Below are 20762 nucleotides of genomic sequence, written 5' to 3'. Positions count from 1 at the left end.
AGAGAGAGAGAGAACACAATGCACTAAACAGCTGAGCCGACGATGATAGAAAAAACTCTAAAGAGGTATAAACTTCTCCACTTTTAGCCCGGCCGAATTAGTCTGGCGCGCGACTCAATGCAATGCGGATAGGGATGCAGTTACCGTTACCGTTACCGTTTACCGGAAAAGTGCTTTAAGTGATTCCAAAATCGAAAACTATTTGTTAACTATGCATATCGGAAAGTGTTAGAATATTTAGCTAATAAATGTGGCTTCCTGTTTATGCCAAACACATCCTTCGTTGCATTCATTGAATTTGGCCAACTCGTTTTGAAAATTTGTTATAGTTCAGCTCTTTGTGTCTGTCTGCAACAACGCAGTCAACGTTGACGTCGCTGCAAGTCGAGTCAATAACCCGTTGAGTCTTTGTCTTCAAACAAACAACGGCAATTGGAAATTTGTTAATTTGCTTATTTTGTGGTCAACGAAGAGGACAAGCGGTGGTGCAGTGGTTAACAGAATGCCGAAACAAGCCCAATCACAGGCACAACTCAAACATATTCATGTCAATGGCAGGTTGCCAAAAGTGATAACAACGGATAGCAGCAGGTAATGGAAGCCAACAGTGCGTATGAACAATATTTATATTCTAAGAAAATAAAAACGAAGGCTTTATGGTTCAATGATACAAGCATTTATAAATATGGTTCATGAAATTTCTTTATTTAACGCCAGCACTGGATTTTATCTTTGATTGGAATTTAAAAAGATTGTAAAAATGATTGTTGCGTCAACGTTTGTCCAACCTTCGATATATTTCATAACAAAAAACTCAAAAACAGAAACAGCTTGGAAAAACAGCTGTTGTTGATTTACGAATTAAACTATCTGATTAAAGATCTGGGCATGATTTATTTAATAGTGTTCATCAATGTTATTGTTTTGAGTTTCAAACAAAATACTATGGAAAGCTGCGACGTGTTCGATATACTATGTTTGGCATAACGCTGCTTTTATTTTGAAAATTGTTACTTATAATAATAACTGTTATTTTTAGGTGCCCCAGACTCGCACACAATAGGGTATTCAAATTAGCAACAAAATCTCACACTGTAGGCAGATCCAAGAAATTTAAGCACAATAGCTTTTCCATATTGCTCGAACGCAAATTAAGGCGTATAACTTATAGATGTAGTGCGCCCAATTAAGTGACAATAGGAACTTCCGCGACACGCAGACCTACCCCAGTATACGTGTATACTCGTAATAAGTCTACGTATAATCATTAGGTCAACAAATTATGATTTAGAAGCATTTGATGAGCTGGCACGATATTGTCATTAAAATGTGATTAGGCCATAAATTAAACTTGATGGCGTCTAATTGAAAGCGAATATCAATTGATAGGCCCAAAGGCTTTAACCATATCGCAATAAACGTCAAGTGGCAGCTGTCAGCTACTAAAAAAATAAAAAAAGAAATACATGAACTTCTGGCAGAAAAGTGGAACCTGTCGCCTTTGCTGAGCTTTCGAAAACTATAGCCTTCTTTCCGATTTATTTAAAGAACAGTCACATGTGATTGGTGGGTGTGTGTTGGGGGTGTGTATTCTATTGTTGCAACAACTGCAGATGGTTATTGTTTGGCGCTGTCTATGGGCCAATCCTTTGTTGATGTGCATGATAAGCGCAGTGGCAGGAAGCATTCGATAAGCGAACAATAAACGTGGAACAACTCTGAGTTGCAGCAAGTTTCTGCAAGGTGTCTGCTCTCTCTCTCTCTCTCTTACTCGCTCTCTCTGTGTCTCTCTGTCTGTTCTCTGCCACTCTTCCGCTCTGTAATCCCTAGTTACACTAGTTGTCATTTCTGTTTTGCTTGCCTCATTCTCCTATGCGACATCCAAGCGGGGACATTGATCCCATTTGCCTGGCTGAGCTCTCTTTTTCTTTCCCTCTTTCTCCTTCTCTCTTACTTCCCACGCCCTAAGTGCGTCTTATGTATGTCATTTCCGCTAAGTAACTTCTAGATGCCCCCATGCGGTCCATTGCCCATTTTATTGACTGATCTATTTGCACTTGTGCAGCTTTAGCAATATAAAATTATTTAGCATTATTTACGATTTAATTGTCGCTCTGTAAATTGTAAATAACTTAAGTAAAAACACTCATCAAGTGCAAATTGTTTTTCCACTAATGCGTGAAATTTGTTGTTTGCCTGCGATAAGCATGAGAAATGTAACCATGAGAATGAAAACCATTTCATTTCAGTCAGTCCCTTTCATTTCGTATAATTTAATAGTTTTGCTTTCTGTCTTATTGTCCTTGACTGTCATATGTAGGACTTTGGTTGTCCTTGCAGCTGACGCCTCAAATTTAGCACTTTTTATGGCGTCCATCAAAGACAATAAAACTGGAAGCAAATGCCAAGAAATGACATCAGCGAGCAAATAGAACATTTTAACACGACTTAATATGGATCTTTTAACGCCTTCCAAGGCAAGGGTCGCTTGTTTACCCAATAACAGTGGCAATAAGAAAGACAAGCCATCAACTCCTGGCCCTGAGCTTATCCAGTTTACAATAAGTTATCACATGGCCTTCCCAGCGTCAAATGACTTAGCTCATCCTGAACTGAGAAGTGTGGGAATAAAATGACAAATTAACCAGAACCGAAACTCTTTTTGAAGAACAGAAAATCGAAACCTTTGCACCGATACGGCTTTGGGAATTTTTTGAAAAGTTTTTTTTTTACTTTCTGTATGTATATCATTAGAGTCTAATGATTAGACTATATAAAAAAATAACAAAAATGTTCGGAATGTCACTATGATCATAAATTGTCCTCTACATTCGTTGTGCATTAAAAAAATATTTAAATTGTTTAAATTGTTTAAATTGTATGTTCCAATACGAGTACATCTTTCATTTAATTAGCTGTTCTACAGATAATTCAACTTTGTTAATACTATAATAATTAGGGCCAATTAGGGCAATGTCAAATTTGAATTTATCTATTTTATTAAACTTAAGGAGACATTGAAAAACCGGCCCTTATCCATTAAACTGACATCGTATTTATTTATTACATTATATACTCGATCACATTAAATTTATAGTTTGTCAATAATTTTTTATTCTAGGCTTTTTTTCTTTCGCGCTGTATCTAGTCGTTCCTTTAATATCTAGACGCTTCACCATTTGAAGGTTAATTGAACAATGAAATTCATTTTATCAAAATTCTGAGCTATAATAAAATAGTGCTAATACAATTTGTTGTTACTTCAATATTGTTAGATTTCAGGAAGCTTGTGTAAAGTAAAACAAGCAATGGTTTTTAGGCTTACATTTATTATACGCGTGTGCGTCTTATTCAAAGCGACGATCGCGAGAGAGAGAGTTCAAGTGTATACATAAAAGAATAAGAACAATGCAGAAGAGGTAAACTTAAGTGTGACCAGGTTTCAAGATATAATGGTTGCCACCAAATAATACATATTTCAATACTCCTTCTCAACAATTATATACTTCATTACGTACTAAAAACAATTCATTTCTGTTATACATTTAACATGTTTGATTTTCTGCAAGTTCTTAGTTAATACATCGGAAGTCATATCATTAGTACAAATATATTGAATATCAATTTCATTTTTAGAATAAAGTTCTCTTACGTGATGATACTTTATATCAATGTGTTTGCTGCGATTATGCAAAGTTGGATTCTTAGCTATACATTGTGCACTTTGATTATCGCAGTATAATATGACTGTCTTAATTTTATCAAAACCCATTTCATGTAACAATTTCTTCAGGTATGTTGCTTCCTTCGCTGCAGTAGATAAGGCAATATACTCAGCTTCTGTGCTGCTTAAGGCCACCAGACTTTGTTTTTTGGACTCCCACGAAATAGCTCCGCCTGCTTCAAGAAACACGTAACCACTGTACGATTTCCGGTCTGTAGAATCGTTTGCCCAGTCTGCGTCGACGTAACAGTGCAGCGGCTTTCCATTATCCTGGTAGTGAATCTTCAGATCAGCTGTGCCTTTCAAGTATCGCAGCACGCGCTTTGCTGCAACTTCATGCTCCTTGTGTGGATTGGCGTTTCGCTGCGCCAGCTTACCAACAGAGTGTAGTATATCTGGCCTAGTGGTTATTGCCAAATACATCAAAGAGCCTATTAATGACTGGTAACTCTTTTCATTGACAGTCTCGCAATTAGGGTCATCACACTTGACTTGATGATCGGCCTCCAGAGGTGTAGCTACAGGCTTACACGTTGACATGCCCCAAGCATGTAGCATCTGCTCGACGTACTGTTTGTGACCAATGCTTATGTTGCCCGTCTCGCCTTCACGATCAACTTCTATGCCCAAGAAATGATTGAGCTGGCCTCCATCGACTACGTCAAATTCGTTTGCAATTGACGCCTTGATGTCCAGTAGGTCTTCTTTGGTTGAGCTAGCAATTAAAAAATCGTCGACATATATAGCAATTATATTAAAGTTACCTTGCCCATTGCGCGTATAAACACAGGGCTCGCTGACACATGGAACAAATCCCAGTTTTGTCAGGACTGAATCAAGTTTAACGTTCCACTCTCTACCGCTCTGCTTTAGCCCATATAGAGATTTCTTCAGCTTCAAAACTTTATTTGGGTATTCGTCACTCACGAATCCATCTGGCTGCTTCATATATACATCCTCCGAGAGCTCACTATTTAGGTAAGCAGATGACACGTCCATTTGATGCAGAAACAATTTATTCTTCACAGCCAGTGCCATGATCATTCTTACGGACGAGTATCTCACAACTGGAAAATGTTTCAAAATAGTCGACACCATAAAGTTGTGCGCACCCCTTAGCCACCAATCTGGATTTGAAGCGCTCCACATAACCGCCTTTGTCAACCTTTATGCCAAATACCCATTTGCAGCCTATAGGTTTCTTGCCCTCTGGCAAGTCAACAAGCTCCCATGTTTTATTGGCTTCAAGTGCGTCGATCTCCTTCTGGATTGAGGCTGACCACTCCTGTTTCATCTTGGACTTGTTAACATCATTTATAGTTGCTGGGATTACGACGTCCTCTGCCTTCAACAAGTTCAGCATGTTGAATTTCTTACGGGGTCGACCAGGCTTGCCGGTTTTAATCATCTTTGGGCGTCCTCGACCACGAGCTTCACTTGGTGTAGATGGCTCTGCTTCATCGCTCACAGCACTCTCATAGTGCTCGGTATCGGTACCTTCAGTGATGCAATCTTCTTCGTTGACCTCAGCTTCTGACTCTTGCTGAACATCCTCTTCTTCGACGTCCTCGTGACCCTCATCGACTGTCTGCTGCGGACGAACTGACTCACTTTCATCAATTAGGAACATATCCTTTACGTCGCTTGCGCAGCCACCATAATCATTCTCCAGAAAAACGACATCTCTGCTTTCGATCACTTTCTTTGACTCTGGACAGTATAGTCGATATGCCTTTGCTGTCATCGAATAACCAATCATAACGTACTCGGTACCTTTGCTCTAAATTTCATTTTGTGCGCTTTATTTAGAGCAATTGCCTTAGAGCCAAAATGCGTAAATGTGACACAATTGGTTTTTGCCAGTCCAAACTTCATACGGCGTTTTGCAGTTTAATGCCTTTGTCTCTGACCGATTCCGTAAGTACGCTGCCGTGCGTACTGCCTCACCAAAGTGATTCGTTAGTTCCAGAGTGCACGAGCATACTTCTGGCCATTTCTACCAGTGTGCGGTTTGCACGTTCAGCAACGCCGTTTTGTTGCGGGGTGTAAGGTACTGTCAGTTGTCTTTTTATACCGTTCTCTGACATAAAATTCTCAAAATCGCGACTCACATATTCGCGGCCATTGTCGCTTCGAACTGCTTTTATCTTTTTTCCGCATTGCCTCTCCGCGAACACAACAAAATCTTTGAACGCATTCAATATTTGGTCCCGTGTTTTAAAAAATACACAAATGTATATCGCGAATAGTCATCAATAAATGTAGCGAAGTAACGCGCTCCTCCAGCTGATTGTTTATTCATTGGTCCACAAATGTCTGTATGTATTAAACTCAATACTTCATTCTCACGATTCTCCGCGGCTTTTGGGAATGGCTTAACACTCAGTTTACTTTTCGCACAAGTTTCACAAATATCGCCTTTCAAGTCAATACTTTTATTGATCGATTTTAGCCCATACACGATATTTTCATTTGCCATTTTTCTTAAACTTGCCATGTTTAAGTGGCCAAAACGATAATGCCACTTCCACAAATCACCGCTCTGTGCGTTTGAGAACATACAACGGTTCATGCTCGCGTCAACAATAAACAGATCACTACGTTTCTTTGCCTGCAGTATTTTATTATCTTGGCCGTTCTTTATTACAGCACATTCTTTGTCAAATATCACTTTGAAACCTTTTTCAACAGCTTTTGATATTGACACAAAGTTAGCTTGCAGCTCTTTAACATACAACACATTCTTTAGTTCAATGCAATAATTTCCCGAATTAAAGCACACTGTGCCAATACCGTCGGCAAATATGAAGTTCTCTCCAGCAATATTTTCTCTTTGTGCTCTTTAAAATCCACAAACCATGACCTTACACAACACATGTGAGCAGTGGCACCACTGTCTAGACACCACATTGATTTTGTCATATTGTCATTTTCGGCACATTCGCGAGAATAGCAAACGATTGTTTCTTTTCAGCACTTTTATCCTTGCCTTCTTCATTCTTTTCCTTCTCTTTACACTGCGCAATAAAATGACCTTCGCGGCCACATCTATAACACTTTTTTGAATTTTTCTTTTCTTGCGAATTCTTTTTGCCCGTGTTCTTCGTGCGCGACACAAAAAACTTGCTGTACACTGTTGCCCGTTGCATCGTTGCTCACTTTTTGTCTCTCTCCTTCCTCAATAATTTTGATCTTCAGATCAGACAAGGACGGCAACTCTTCCCTAGTTTCTATGGCTACAACAAAACCTTCAAACGATTTGCTGAGCCCCGACAGCAACAAAATTGAGAGAATGTCTTCAGAAATTTCCATGTCAATTTCTTTCAGCTTATCGACCAAATCCGAAAACTGATTCACGTATTCTTTCACTCCCGATTCTTCAGATAAGCTTAAGCGAAGTAATCTTTTGAACAACGATATTTTTCTTGCAGGTCCACGCGGTTGGTACACAGCTGCGAGCTTCTCCCAAGCTGCTTTTGCTGTTACACTGTTTTTTATAAAGTTGATTTGTGACGCCTTTACACCCAGCAATATACTTGCTAATGCCTTTTCGTCACGTTTATCAAACTCAGCTTTCTGCTTCTCAGTGTCACCTTCGTTTTTAATGAGTCTGCCGCATACCACTGACCACAAATCGTTCTGCACCAAGACGCTTTTCATTTGCACCGACCACACCGCATAGTTTTCACCATCCAACTTATCGATGGCATATTGCCCGTGTCCATTCATGATTGTTATTTTAAATTAATATTACTTTTCACACACAAGGCCCTGGGCCCATAACCTGTTAGATTTCAGGAAGCTTGTGTAAAGTAAAACAAGCAATGGTTTTTAGGCTTACATTTATTATACGCGTGTGCGTCTTATTCAAAGCGACGATCGCGAGAGAGAGAGTTCAAGTGTATACATAAAAGAATAAGAACAATGCAGAAGAGGTAAACTTAAGTGTGACCAGGTTTCAAGATATAATGGTTGCCACCAAATAATACATATTTCAATAAATATAAACAAATTTCATGCCAAAAGCCGTTAAGTTAAACACACAAAACGTTTTTGAGCCTGTTTGATCCGACACAAAACTGGTTATTTGGCCATATCTTCATTAGTACCAGTTAAAAACACATTAGAACTCTTAAGAAAATCGTTTCCGAATTTGTGAATTTTGTCAAAATCATAAACCTATCAGGCTTAAGCAGAGCCATATATGTATATGAGTTAACAAAATAAAATCAAATGATAAGCTAAAATTGAAACCTTATCGAATGGTTCTCACAAGTGGGTAGACCAATGACGTTCCAAACCATATCGATAGACATCTGTATTGCGGAGCTTGTCACGTTTATTAAACAATTTAGTTACCAAGTATACATACTCAAGAGCCTTAGATAAGTGTCGAAACAGAAAATAACAAATGATTTCGAAATGCTTGTCAAATAGAACTGAATCTTGTTTATAAAACAGTTCATTTTACTGGAACTTAATGAAGTGACGCTTGTGTATCTTGTTTGTAATCAAGTATTCGGCGATTTGACGTCAATGCGGCTAAGATCTATAGTTTTTATATGACTAATGTATTTTTATATGACTGTGTACATTATCTACTTGAAATACTGGATAAAAAATGTAGGCAGGGCTTTGTTTAGACTTAAAACAAAGTTTTATAGTTAAGTCATGTATCAACTATCGATCAGTTTAGAAGCCGCACACGTGTGAAAAAATAAACATCATTTCGTCAATATATTATGCTTCAATTAGTGTAGTGTTAATTATTGATAATTCGAAGAAAATGAATTTATTAACAATAAATCAGCAAACTGTTGCTGAGGACCTGATGTGACCCAAGCAATGACAAATTTTAAACGGAAATCGATAAATAATTTTGGCAAATAATCAAATTATTTTTAATTCCAATTCGGCTTTGAATCGGATCTGAGAGTTATAATGAACCACGTGCTTAACAGACGTTAGTAAAAACAATATTCTATCAGGTTGACTTACTGACTGTCTCAGTAGCAATATCAGTTTGTCAATCAATCAGTTAGTCAGTTTATTTAAGTCTGTGCTGAGGTGTTACTAATTATTTGTGAGGCTGCAAAACTCGATGCGATTGACGCTTTCTAGTTTAAGCCGGTAAAATGCTGCCTTAAAGTCTGCGCCGCAGCTGGCGTCGCAATCGGCGTCAATACGCATCTAACACAGGCAACAAGTTGTTGCAAATTAAATTTAAATAAATACTAGCACATACAAAACTATTATTATTCCTGTTACTTAAAAAATAATTCAAAGGGTATATTGTGTTCGCTGGAATGTAAGTAACAGGGAGAAGGAGTCATCTCCGACCCTATAAAGTATATATATTCTTGATCAGCATCAACAGCCGAGTCGATATAGCCTTGTGTGTCTGTCCGTCCGTTCGTCTGTCTGTCTGTCCGTCCGTATGAGCGCCTAGATCTCAGAGACTATAAGAGATAGAGTAACCAAATTTGTCAAACAGATTTCTATATACCCCACGCGGATCAAGTTTTTTTCAAATTTAAGCAACGCCCCTTCCGCCCCCACAAATCGCGAAAAACCAACACACCCATAGTTTTTAAGATAATACCGTTTTTATGGTAGTTAATCGGACAAGTAGAACGGCAGTTATGGCGATTAATTGTTTTTAAAGTTATACAAGTAATTTCTTTAAAGTACTTTTATACATATTGAAATGAGTAACGGGAATCCTATGGTCGGGAGCTCGACTATAGCCTTTCACACTTGTTTTTCATTATATTTCTTGTTCTTCGGCTTTCTGTTTTGTTTCAGTATTCTTTTGATTTAGCCAAACCACACAGCTGTTTTCCGATTCAGAGCAGTACTTCTCATTAATACGAGAATACATACATACATACATCTACACATATTTTAATTTTAAATATCATAATATATCCACACTTTTGTGTGTGACAAATTGTTAGCATTCCGTAGCTGGTATTATGGATGGCCGGAAAGTGTCGCGCCCGATTTTAAAAAACACCGACAACGATGTGTGCTCGATTATTTCTTCATCTTTTTGCGTGATAAACAAAATTGTTAGTTAGTAGATACCAGTTCAGTGCGGTCGCCAGATGTGCCATTTGTTTGAATCGTCGCACAAAACAAAGAAAACATGTAAATGTATCAAGATTACCAAAATTTTGTTAAGAAAGAAATGTATGCCAATAATGCAACCTATTAATACTTCTAAATAAAGATGCATTATTAAGAAAAAAATAAAAATAATAATAAATCAATGGTTACTTAAAAATCAAGTACAGGCCTATCTTAACAATGTTTTTTAACAGTTTTTAAGAAACAAACGAATGCTAACTTAATAAAAACATAAACCTAGTTGAATATTTTAATTTAGTTATTACTAAACAGTACATCAATATCTTAATCTGTTTTAAAATCGCTTGGAATACTGCCCCGTTAAAAGATTGCTTTGGATTGTCTCCGAAATTTGTATGTTTATAGTAAAAAAAATAAAATAAAATGTTCAAAACAAATGAAAAAAAAAACATAAACAAAATCCATTTTATACAATCCCTTAATTAATTATTTGTTTTTCTAGTATTTATGCAAATATTGATAGTAAAATTTAAATACATACATATTAATTTGACTACAAACAGTCGAGTCTTTTGACATCCCATAAAAACTGAAATGAATACATACATTAACTTAGTTGTTTTAGGTGAATACAACACTTATATTAAGACGCTATATTTAAATTCAAAAAAACACAAACTTAATATTTCACATTGGCTAAAGAAAATCGTCAACATTGGGCTCAGCCAACTGCCAACTAATTTTATAAGTTTCTCTCAAACAATTTTTGGTGTGGAGCAGTTGTAACCAGTTCTCCCAATATCAATGAATGCAATCACAACAAAACAATACTACACAAAACAAAGCAGCAGCACAACGAATATTGTAATAAAAAAAAAGAAAGAAAAAATACTACTTAATTGCAAGTTAAGTAAACAGCCTGTAAAGAAAACTAACTGATAAGATGCCAATCGAGGCGATGTCTGAGCGAACAAGGGCGATAAGAATACAAACGGAGAATATCGATAAAGTCAACAAAGATAATCAACGTTTTAAAAACACACTTGATTACCAGTCTATTGATATTGTTATATGGAACTTTTCCCCTTATACATATGTATGCGCTCTTCTTCAGGCTGTCTGTCGCACTGTGTCACCAATACAATGATCATTAAACTAAATGTGTAATTAAGTAATTGCTAGTTAAAGTGGACCTAAAATTAATATCGCTAAATAAAAATATTTTATTATAAATATATGATCATCTTATTATTATTGATATTCTAAACTGTTCACTTATTGTTCGAATTTAAAAACTGTATTTGCACATTTATTATATATAATCTATAACTTGTATTTAAATTTGAAATTTTGTAATTGCTTGTTTAGAGTAGCTGAAAGGTCGCTAAAATAAAATGATCTTCATTAAAAGAAACAACAACTTTAAAAACTATAAATAATTTAATATTAATATTTAATATTTGAACATATTTATTTTTTGTGCTTATAATATTTTTTTTTTTATTATACTTGGAGAATTTTATTATTTTCGCTCATGTATTGATCCACTGTACATGCTCGACGTCGCTGCCGGCGCTAATCGCAGCGCTGCCGACGGCAGCAGCGGGGTAAGCGCCAACGCTGCCTCGCTTTGAAGATCGGCCAGTTAGCAGTTAGTCTGCAATCGTCCGTGCTTGCATCGAGTCGATAGAACAGAGCTTACATAAAATTTACTGTGTTGTTGTTAGCACACGCTTTCAACCTATCGCATAGTTCGCTTTTTATAGTGATAAACAAATCGAACGCGCAATTTGAACAAACAATACGCGATCGGTTCAGGTGGTTTTCGGTTAAGACTTGCGATTGGAGCCAAAAATTATGGCCCACAAAAATGAAGAGGAATTGTAAGTAGAGTGTGAAAAAAAGGTTAAAATTCCGTTGAGTCGAGTGTATTAATGTGGTTGCCTTGAAGGCTAACATATTTTTAAAAGTCAAGCTCAAGTGTTTGTTTTAGACGTTATAAAGTGTCATCGTGTAATTGACAGGTTTATCATTAAGACGATAAACAATAATCAAGGACAAAGAGTGTTGCAAGTCTCACTCATCAGTTCTACATACTTAAAGATATAACTTTTGTTTAACGAGGGCTATTAAGTTTATCCAAGCACTTGTATTGTAAACTGTCACTCCGTTTGTTTTTGTATTTTATAATCCAGCAATATGTGAATCACTTGATCTTGAAAAGATTGTGCACTTGGACAGTGGAAAGTGGTTTAATATTAACATTCTGTAGGACTGGGCTCGACCCAGTTTATACCGGCACTTGGCAGACAGTCTGGAGGGTTTGTCTATCAGCTGGAGAAGCTTATTATATATACTTAAATATATATACAGCATATAGATAAGCATTCTAGATTGTTGGCAGTGCTGTCGTTTACTCACAAGATGTTAAGCTGATTTATAAAAAACACTTACAGGGCTCACATTTGTTCTTGATGTGATTACTTCGTGCTCAAAAAATAGATTAATAGAGTTCTGAAAACGTATGTGCTATAAGACCTGCAAATTATACATAAAGATAAGATCAGATATTTTGGCATAAATTTTATCTAAATAACTCAGAGTCAGACAACTTCGAGACAAACTTACCTTAGTTTTATGTGTTTGCATAACACTTTTGAAAATGTTTAACTGAATTCGTAATAAAGTCAAAGGCGCTGACATTAAATCACAAACAAAATAAATATATAATACATATTATTGGAACCAATTTCGTTATTAATTTATTTGCAAATAACTTAAACAACTAAATTTAAGGCAAAACAAATTTGTCAACTTAAACGATAAGACTAAAAAAAAAAAAAAAACCCAAGATGTTCAAATAAATGCAATGATAATCAAGAAATGAAGAAGATTTAATACTCTTGCAATGAGGTTTTAAATCCTAACGTATTAATGTTTATTAAATAAAGATTTAATGCGTCCTTACAACAGCAATAAATTCCATTGAGCCTGGAGTTACATAATTTAAGTTTTTAAGATTTGTATGTATCCTCTACAATATGTTACAGATATCTTTACTTAATTTTACTGCTCAACTAGCGAGAGTATATAATAAAAATACATATTCGATTACATTTATGCCTGACAAAACAAATGTTTAATGTTTCCAACTAAAATACACCCTGTAGACAAAATATCTTTTGCGTTTATTCTCCGATCGATATAAAATTAATAGTACAAGTGCAGAAATATAGGCAGATGTTCAATCGGTGGATTAATCTTTATAATCATAATTACAATGATCACAAATTGACTGACATACTGACCGGGTCAGATCAGTGAATCTGTAATGGAAATGCCATTTTCTGTATAATTCGAGGGTATTAAAATAACAAACACAATCCATCGAATAACTAGACCCAAATGAGAACAAAAATATTTTTTAATCGCGTGTGAAATGGAGACAAAACAAACGTATATTTTGAAATGACAGTGACACAGGGCAAGCGAAATTCGAATAAAATTTTTTGTAGTATACACGTAAAATGTGAGACATGGCGAGTTGCCTTGTTTGGAAATTTGTGACAGACTGTAAATGTGACTGTGACTTCTGGCTGTGATCTAATGTCATCACGCAAAGCATTTTCGACCAACTCGATGACGGTGTCAACTGTTGTTTGTAATTTTGTAAAGTTGTTTGTTCTGTTCGATATTATCTTTTGAGTCAACGGTCAGTTATATGGCGATTTTAATGATGTGTTTAAACTACCAAATTGCATATACAGTACCGGTTTTTGTTTCTGTTGATGATGTATTCTGGTTTTTTGTTATTTTTAATTTTTTCTGGGTGCGGATTTACTTTTTAAAGCAATTAATACAAAATACAAGTGATTTATTCAATAATTAACTTTGTTAATTCAATCATTCAGTTGATTCAGGCTGATAAACCCATTCATTGCTAATTGTCTGCTCAATTTCATTTGGCTTTTACAGACCCTGGAATATGAACTCCTCAAGTGGGGACGATGAGGCGCCAAAGGATCCGCGAACAGGCGGTGAGGATTTTACTCAACAGTTTACAGAAAACGATTTCGAGGGTAAGTTAATAAAATGTAACTGAAGTACACAACACGGCGTAAACGCAATACATTGATATGCGATTAACTTGACTCCAAGTCTAATTCTTTATGCAAAGTAAAACTTAAAACGATTCTAGACACGCGCGCACCTAGAGATTGTAATTACAAAACCAACCAAGTTGCAAGCTCACTCACAAATACAATTTACTAATGTTCGTGCAAAATGACAAAAAGATCAGTTAAGCCGAACAATTATATAAAGAAAAGACAACGTCAAGTTAATGAAACTTACTAAAGTGTAAAATTCTTTATTTTTGTAAAATATAAATGTTTTTACTCGTTCTGCACTAAATTAAGCTTTCTAAATATAGCATAAATAATATTTTTATTATTTATTTTGTATGTATTGAATTTGTATTCCGCTGCTAAGTAAAAAATAGTAATATATTTATTATTATTGTGTTAACTGGGTAGTAAATACCTGATAGAAAACCTGATGAGCATAAATGATTCAATAAACATTGAAAGTTTTACGCCATTCAAACTAACGAAAATTATGAAAGCACTCAATAAATTTGTATAAACACATATTTCCTATTATGAAGTGGGCTTCAAAGGTTCGAGTTTTATGCAAAAATTACCAAAATAAACTAGATATTGGGTTATAGTAATATTATTTCGGAATTTGTTAGACTAATAAATAGTTTAATTATAAAAATCAATACTTTTATTATACTTTTCCATTTTTATTGATTAGTTATTATTATTTATACTAATTTATTAATCCACCTTAAATTTAAGTTTTATGCAAAACATAGCACCTTCATTGTTTTCTTCACATTAATTCCACATAATACCAGCTAAAACTGCTCCACACTTATCCGTAACCATATATCAGATTGCCTTGCCCAACGTTTCCTCTTAGCTAGCTCCGCCGTATCCGCAGACGAATTAAATGCATTAACAGCAGTCAGTAAAACGCCCACCAGACCTTGTGTCATATATACATATGGAACACGCTCGTATATCTATAGCCATATATATGTTATGCACGCGTCCAGGAAAAACTGAGAACACGAGATGTGTGGGGGCATTAAAACAAATTGTTACTCATAATTAATTTAAATGGTGATCAAGTTGAGATACAGCTGCTAGTACTGAGATCAGATGATATTACAATTAGTCAACGGACAGACTTTGAGTATTATAAAGTCAAAAATGAAAATTGTCATAGGACTAGGGAATTACGAGTTTCACTTAGCATTGAGCCAGAAATTAGTGTTTTCATATATTTATACACTGCATGTGAGCATATTAAATTGTAATTAGGCATACAAAGCACCGGCAGTCAGTCAGTCAGAAACGTCCGGCGATGAGTCAACGTGGCGTATGCGTAACAAGTGACTTGCCTTGATTGAAGGCTGAACAAACCAAAAACTGTCGGCATACATTATCAACTTATAGTCAGTTCTTATCAACAGTCGCTTTTGATTGGCAATGAAAACCAAGCTGACCGACATTTGCACTTTTAATTCGAATAATACATTTCCCATTGCAAATGGAATTATGCATGAATTTAATTTGTTGGTTTTCTTTTCGTTATAATTTTAAATTGTTGATGTTGTTGTTGTTGTGGTTTTTATTGCTGTAATCGATTATGACACCTGCTCAATTTATATCCGCATGCAGGACACCGTGCGCACACCGTTTATGTGGGCGTCCACGTGCCGGAGGACGTCGCCATTCGACGCGACGCCGCAAGCATCATCACAGTGCAACTTCATCGGTTGCAGGAACTGTTGTTGGTGGCAATGTCACTGGATCGGCCAGAGATAGCATCGGCGACAAGCAACAGGAAGTAGAGCGTCCAGGTGGGTGTCGCCACAAGCAACCCAATATGTATTTAGGATTTATATAATTGCGAACTGGAGAAGGTCAGGGACAGCAATCAATGTCACAACATCAGAATGATAGCAAATTACAGGATGTAGAAATTACAGTCATTGGTTAAATCAAAGCTGTTTGTTCCATCACTGGAACTGAGAGAAATTGTATAAGAAATTCTTCAAAGGATAGATAGATAGATAGATAGATAGATAGATAGATAGATAGATAGATAGATAGATAGATAGATAGATAGATAGATAGATAGATAGATAGCGAGATACTTTCGTTGGAAACGCAACAGATGAACAAATAAATACTCTATTCAATATTTTTAAATATTTAAAAGGCGTGACCTTTTGTTTGCACAAAATTATTCCAATATAATAATATAATATCTAAAATATTGCTTAACGTTGAATTCTTTCTAAAAGAAAGTCAGATAAATGAAAGAAAAGTTAGTGATAGAAAAAATTATAAGAATAGGATTAATATCTTATTATTATTATCGAAATTTGATTTCTAACTAAATTCATATTAAAAATGTAAACAGCACACAGAATTTCTATTACCAATTAATTTAACAATTATAGCAAAAAACTAGAATAACTTCTGAGCTAGAACTAAATGAATAATCACAAATTTCAATCTTATATATTTGTAAAATAACTATTATTTTTTGATATGCAAGAACAATTTTGTGTCATCGTTAAACCAAGAAAGTTTTAAAACTGACAAAAAAAAAACGACACTGCTCATTAATCGACAAGTAGGGTCATATCGACAGGGCAAGTCTTTTGCCGTTTTCATTTTCATTTCACAACACGCAAGAAGAAGTTAACTAAACTATATAGCAACTAAGTGACCATATGGTCCAAAGCAATGCCCACGTGAATAGGTCGAAAGTATGAGGCCAAATGTTTATTGAACTTATCCTGTTATCTTTTCTGACCTCTCTTAGCAACGCCGCCCGCCCAACGCGTTCAGTTTATACTGGGCGAGGATGTGGACGATGGCTCGCATGTGTCGCACCCTCTGTTCTCAGAGATGGGCATGTTGGTAAAGGAAGGCGATGAAATTGAATGGAAGGAAACAGCACGTTGGATCAAGTTCGAAGAGGATGTCGAGGAAGGCGGCAATCGATGGTCAAGCCATGTAGCAACACTCTCGTTGCACTCACTATTCGAGCTTCGTGGTCTGTTGGCCAATGGCACCGTTATGCTCGATATGGAGGCGAATAATCTGGAGGTGGTCGCCGATTTGGTCTGCGATCATATGGTAAGCGGTGGCACACTGCCCGCCGGTGTCAAGGATAAGGTAAAGGATGCGTTACTTCGTCGCCATCGTCATCAGCATGAGTATGCAAAAAAGTCTCGACTGCCCATAATACGATCTCTGGCGGATATGCGTAAGCAATCGTCATCTAGAAGTGAGTAGTAGTTTGAATTGAACAGATTATTCTAAGCTCATCTCGTTCGTTTGTCGCGCATCATCATCATGAGTTAAGTGTGTCCATTCGTTACTAAACCTTCATATTGTCTACTAAAAAATATCAAACTTGATTGGGTTGCTTAGACGCAACCGGACAGTCATTGCCTAATTTGGACGAATGCCGTACAACCGTGACGCCGATCTATGTGTCCAGTAAGGATCAGCGTGGTTGTTATCTCGCTGTTCCCACAGGTATAGATTCACATTCGCTGCCGCTGTCGCTGTCACTTCCACGCACCACCAATGCTCTAGAACCACACAAGCTGTATAGAGAGCACCCACAACCTAGCAAATAAATACATAAATTATATTGAAAGCAGATACCAAACTACTGCCCCGTTATACAATAAAAAGACTCTTCTTCTAAGATCGTACTCGTATCTATGCCAGTTCGATTCATGCATTTCATCAGCAAATCATATTGCTCTCAAACTATCATCAAATTATTCACTCGCTAATCTAGTTAAGTATGTCACAAACCAGTATTGTGCAACGTCTTTTCAAAAGCGTTTTCTAACGGGAATTCTAACCAACGTTCGCTCTTGCTCTTGATCTTTGCCTCTTACTTTCAAATCGCTCGTTTGTCAAAATCAAAAGCCGACATGGGCGCTATTGGCGTTACCACCTGGTTCCATGCGGGCGCCTCGCCCTCGCATCAAGGACAATCATCGCATCAAATGCCAAGTAATCGTCTTACTAGAACTATTCAAAACTTTACTTCTTTTGCGTAAAGTGTATCCTACCATAGCACGCTCTTAAGAACGTTAAGTAACTCTAGTTTGACTGCCTCTCTCTCTCACTCTTTCTCTCTCTCTATTTTTTAACTCTTTAAAGTACAACTTCTAGTTTATTTTAAACACTCCTGACTTTTTCTAAAATTTTCTCCAACCCTTTTTAATACTATCTAAAAATTTTATTACCTGTCTCTGAACTATGTAAGATCGCCAAATTGTGCTGTCTATTCACACAAGATTTAGAGTATTATCAGATTTCAGATTAAATATATACTTGTACATCAGATGCAACAGAATTGACGCGAGATTCTTAGATATCCTTTCCCTTTTCGTTTCATTTTTTTTTGTTTATCAACTATAATACAAAAACAATTTACAGTTGAAGAACAGTCTGGCAACGCTTTAATGGCTACAACGCCGCTATCGCTTACCGCCAGCGAGCCTGGACCTTCTGGCAATACCAATGGCAGTTCAATGCCCTGGGAATGAATGGGACGTTTTCTAACGGTTCCCGGAAAACCCAGCAACAGAACGCTTGGTAAAAACCAATTTAAAAAAGTTATCGTTATAGTTCGTTACCGTTCGTTTGCGTGATTTATTTATTGTTTCTTACAAAATTAGCTGCAATTCAAAGCGGCACATAGTTTTTTCCGTTTGGTAGTCGTAAAAAACAAAAAGTCAATAGATGAAAAAAAGAAAATTTGCATGCGAATTGATTAAAAAAAAAAAATTTGGACCTATTCGAGTAAGGCCAAGGTTTTCAGAATTTCAAAGGAAATATTCCCAAAATACATTAAAGAGGTGCAAAACAATTGATAGTATCGGCAATCTTATTAAGTTTTTCTTACAAATGTATTACCAAATGTTTCACTTTAAATTATGTTAATCTAAATTACATACATATACAATGTAGTAATAAGATACAAAAAAAAATGTATTTACTATCGATACTCTTGCAGCTTTACCACCCACACCAACACATACGCACACACATATATGTACGCTTATCAGTCACAGAATTCAATAATCTAAATCTCTGCATGATAAACTTTCATTTCTAATTTCGACCTGAAATTTAATTTAAAACTAAACTTTTTGCACTTCTTTTGTACTTTTCTTTTGAAATATATATTTTTTTGTTGTTGTTGTCGTTGCTATTGCTGTAATGCCAATATCAATAAATACCACACAACACCAACAACCCGCACGTCTGCAACCAAAAACCGAAACCAACCCGAAACACTAACCATGTGAATACCGAATTCGACTAATGTAGAGAAAAATCACATTCAAAAACTGCGGCCTGCACAAAATCTGCCTGTGATCACAGAGGATATGGTTAAGAGTCCCAGCAGTCAATCTATGGCCAGGCAAACCAGCGGCACCGAGTTGGCCGAACAACAACATAAGGGAAATACGCACTTCATGCGAAAAATACCCCCTGGTGCCGAAGCTAGCAACATTCTAGTGGGCGAGGTGGACTTCCTGGAGCGACAACTCTCCTGTTTCATTCGTCTCAGCCAGGCAGCGGTCATGGGAGACTTGACCGAGGTGCCAGTGCCCACCAGGTGAGTCCACAACTTTTAGCTGTTATTCGAAACAGTTTTTGTTACGAGAGTCAACATTTGAAATGTCAAGGACATACACAATGGGCAACCAATCTTCCATGTACTCAAGAAAACTTTAAAATATTTAAGAATATTAAATATCCTTGCAGTTCACTATGTAGATTTTTAAGACTTAACTTTTTAAAAAGAAAAAACAAATTAATCTAATGAAGTATATACAGGATATGTTGAAAAACGAAAAGAATTGCTTTACCTAATTTTTGATAAATCGTCCCAATACTGATGATAAATTGAATACATTGAAATGTAATATAGCTATACTACGATTAGGAATTTTATTGAAAAAAAAAAAGAAACTTTTAGATTGGACTGCAAGGAATTACATATAAAAGTTCCACGAAAACTGCAATCTAAACACATAAGTTTTTCTTTTTTTACAGATTCATCTTTATACTACTGGGTCCACGGGTAGCCAGAGTAATTTCCATGAGATTGGACGAGCCATGGCTACACACTAATGTCGGATGAGATTTTCCATGAGGTCGCGTATCAGGCAGAAAGCGGATCATTTGCTCGCCGGCGTTGATGAGTTTTGGACGCAGTGACAGTATTACCACCGGGCAGATGGGATCCAACCATACGCATTGAACCACCAGCTGCAATTCCATCACAAGAAATACGCAAGCGACCTCCAGAGCTGCCCAAGGAGGAGATCGATGAGGAGGAAGAGGAGCAGCGATTGCGGGAGGAGTCAGGATTATCGAGAACAGGACGACTTTTGGCGGTCTAATTAATGATTTTAAACGGAAAGCTCCTTGGTATTTGAGCGATTATCGTGATGCACTTTCGATGCAGTGTGTTGCCTCATGGATCTTTCTATTTCGCTTGTTTGTCTCTATTATTACCTTTGGAGGTCTGTTGTCTGAGGCGACAGGCAAGAATATGGCAGCAATGGAATCGTTAGTCTCTGGGTTTTGTTTGCGGAATGGGTTATGGCTTCTTTTCCGGTCAGCCGTTGACAATTTTGGGTTCCACCGGTCAGTGCTGGTCTTTGAGTCAATTGTCTATGAGTTCTCAATATCTCAAGGATGGGACTATATGACTTTCCGGTTCTGGATCGGCATGTGGGTCGCCGTCATTTGTGTCGTTCTGACCGCGATCGATGCCAGTGCATTAGTCTGTTACATCACACGCTTCACCGGGAGAATTT

At 36.5% G+C, this 20762-nt stretch overlaps 2 protein-coding genes across 2 annotated transcripts; both read left to right on the top strand.

Moving 5' to 3' along the window:
• The first annotated feature begins 487 nt into the window (after positions 1-487).
• LOC117781952 (sodium bicarbonate cotransporter 3-like) lies at positions 488-17309 on the top strand. The gene is made up of 3 exons (XM_034618844.1): positions 488-591; positions 13790-13893; positions 16721-17309. Exons 1-3 carry the CDS (start codon positions 503-505, stop codon positions 17194-17196), a joined length of 669 nt encoding a protein of 222 aa, XP_034474735.1. The 5' UTR covers positions 488-502; the 3' UTR covers positions 17197-17309.
• Positions 17310-19282: 1973 nt separating this feature from the next.
• LOC117779763 (sodium bicarbonate cotransporter 3-like) lies at positions 19283-20080 on the top strand. The gene is made up of 2 exons (XM_034616068.1): positions 19283-19552; positions 19993-20080. The coding sequence occupies exons 1-2, from the start codon at positions 19320-19322 to the stop codon at positions 20078-20080; spliced, it is 321 nt and encodes a 106-aa protein (XP_034471959.1). The 5' UTR covers positions 19283-19319.
• Positions 20081-20762: the final 682 nt, after the last annotated feature.

Source organism: Drosophila innubila, assembly GCF_004354385.1.
Source record: "Drosophila innubila isolate TH190305 chromosome 2L unlocalized genomic scaffold, UK_Dinn_1.0 4_B_2L, whole genome shotgun sequence".
NCBI classification, from domain to species: domain Eukaryota; kingdom Metazoa; phylum Arthropoda; class Insecta; order Diptera; family Drosophilidae; genus Drosophila; species Drosophila innubila.
The sequence above is the reverse complement of the archived record's forward strand: the minus strand, read 5'-3'. Positions and strand labels throughout refer to the sequence as shown.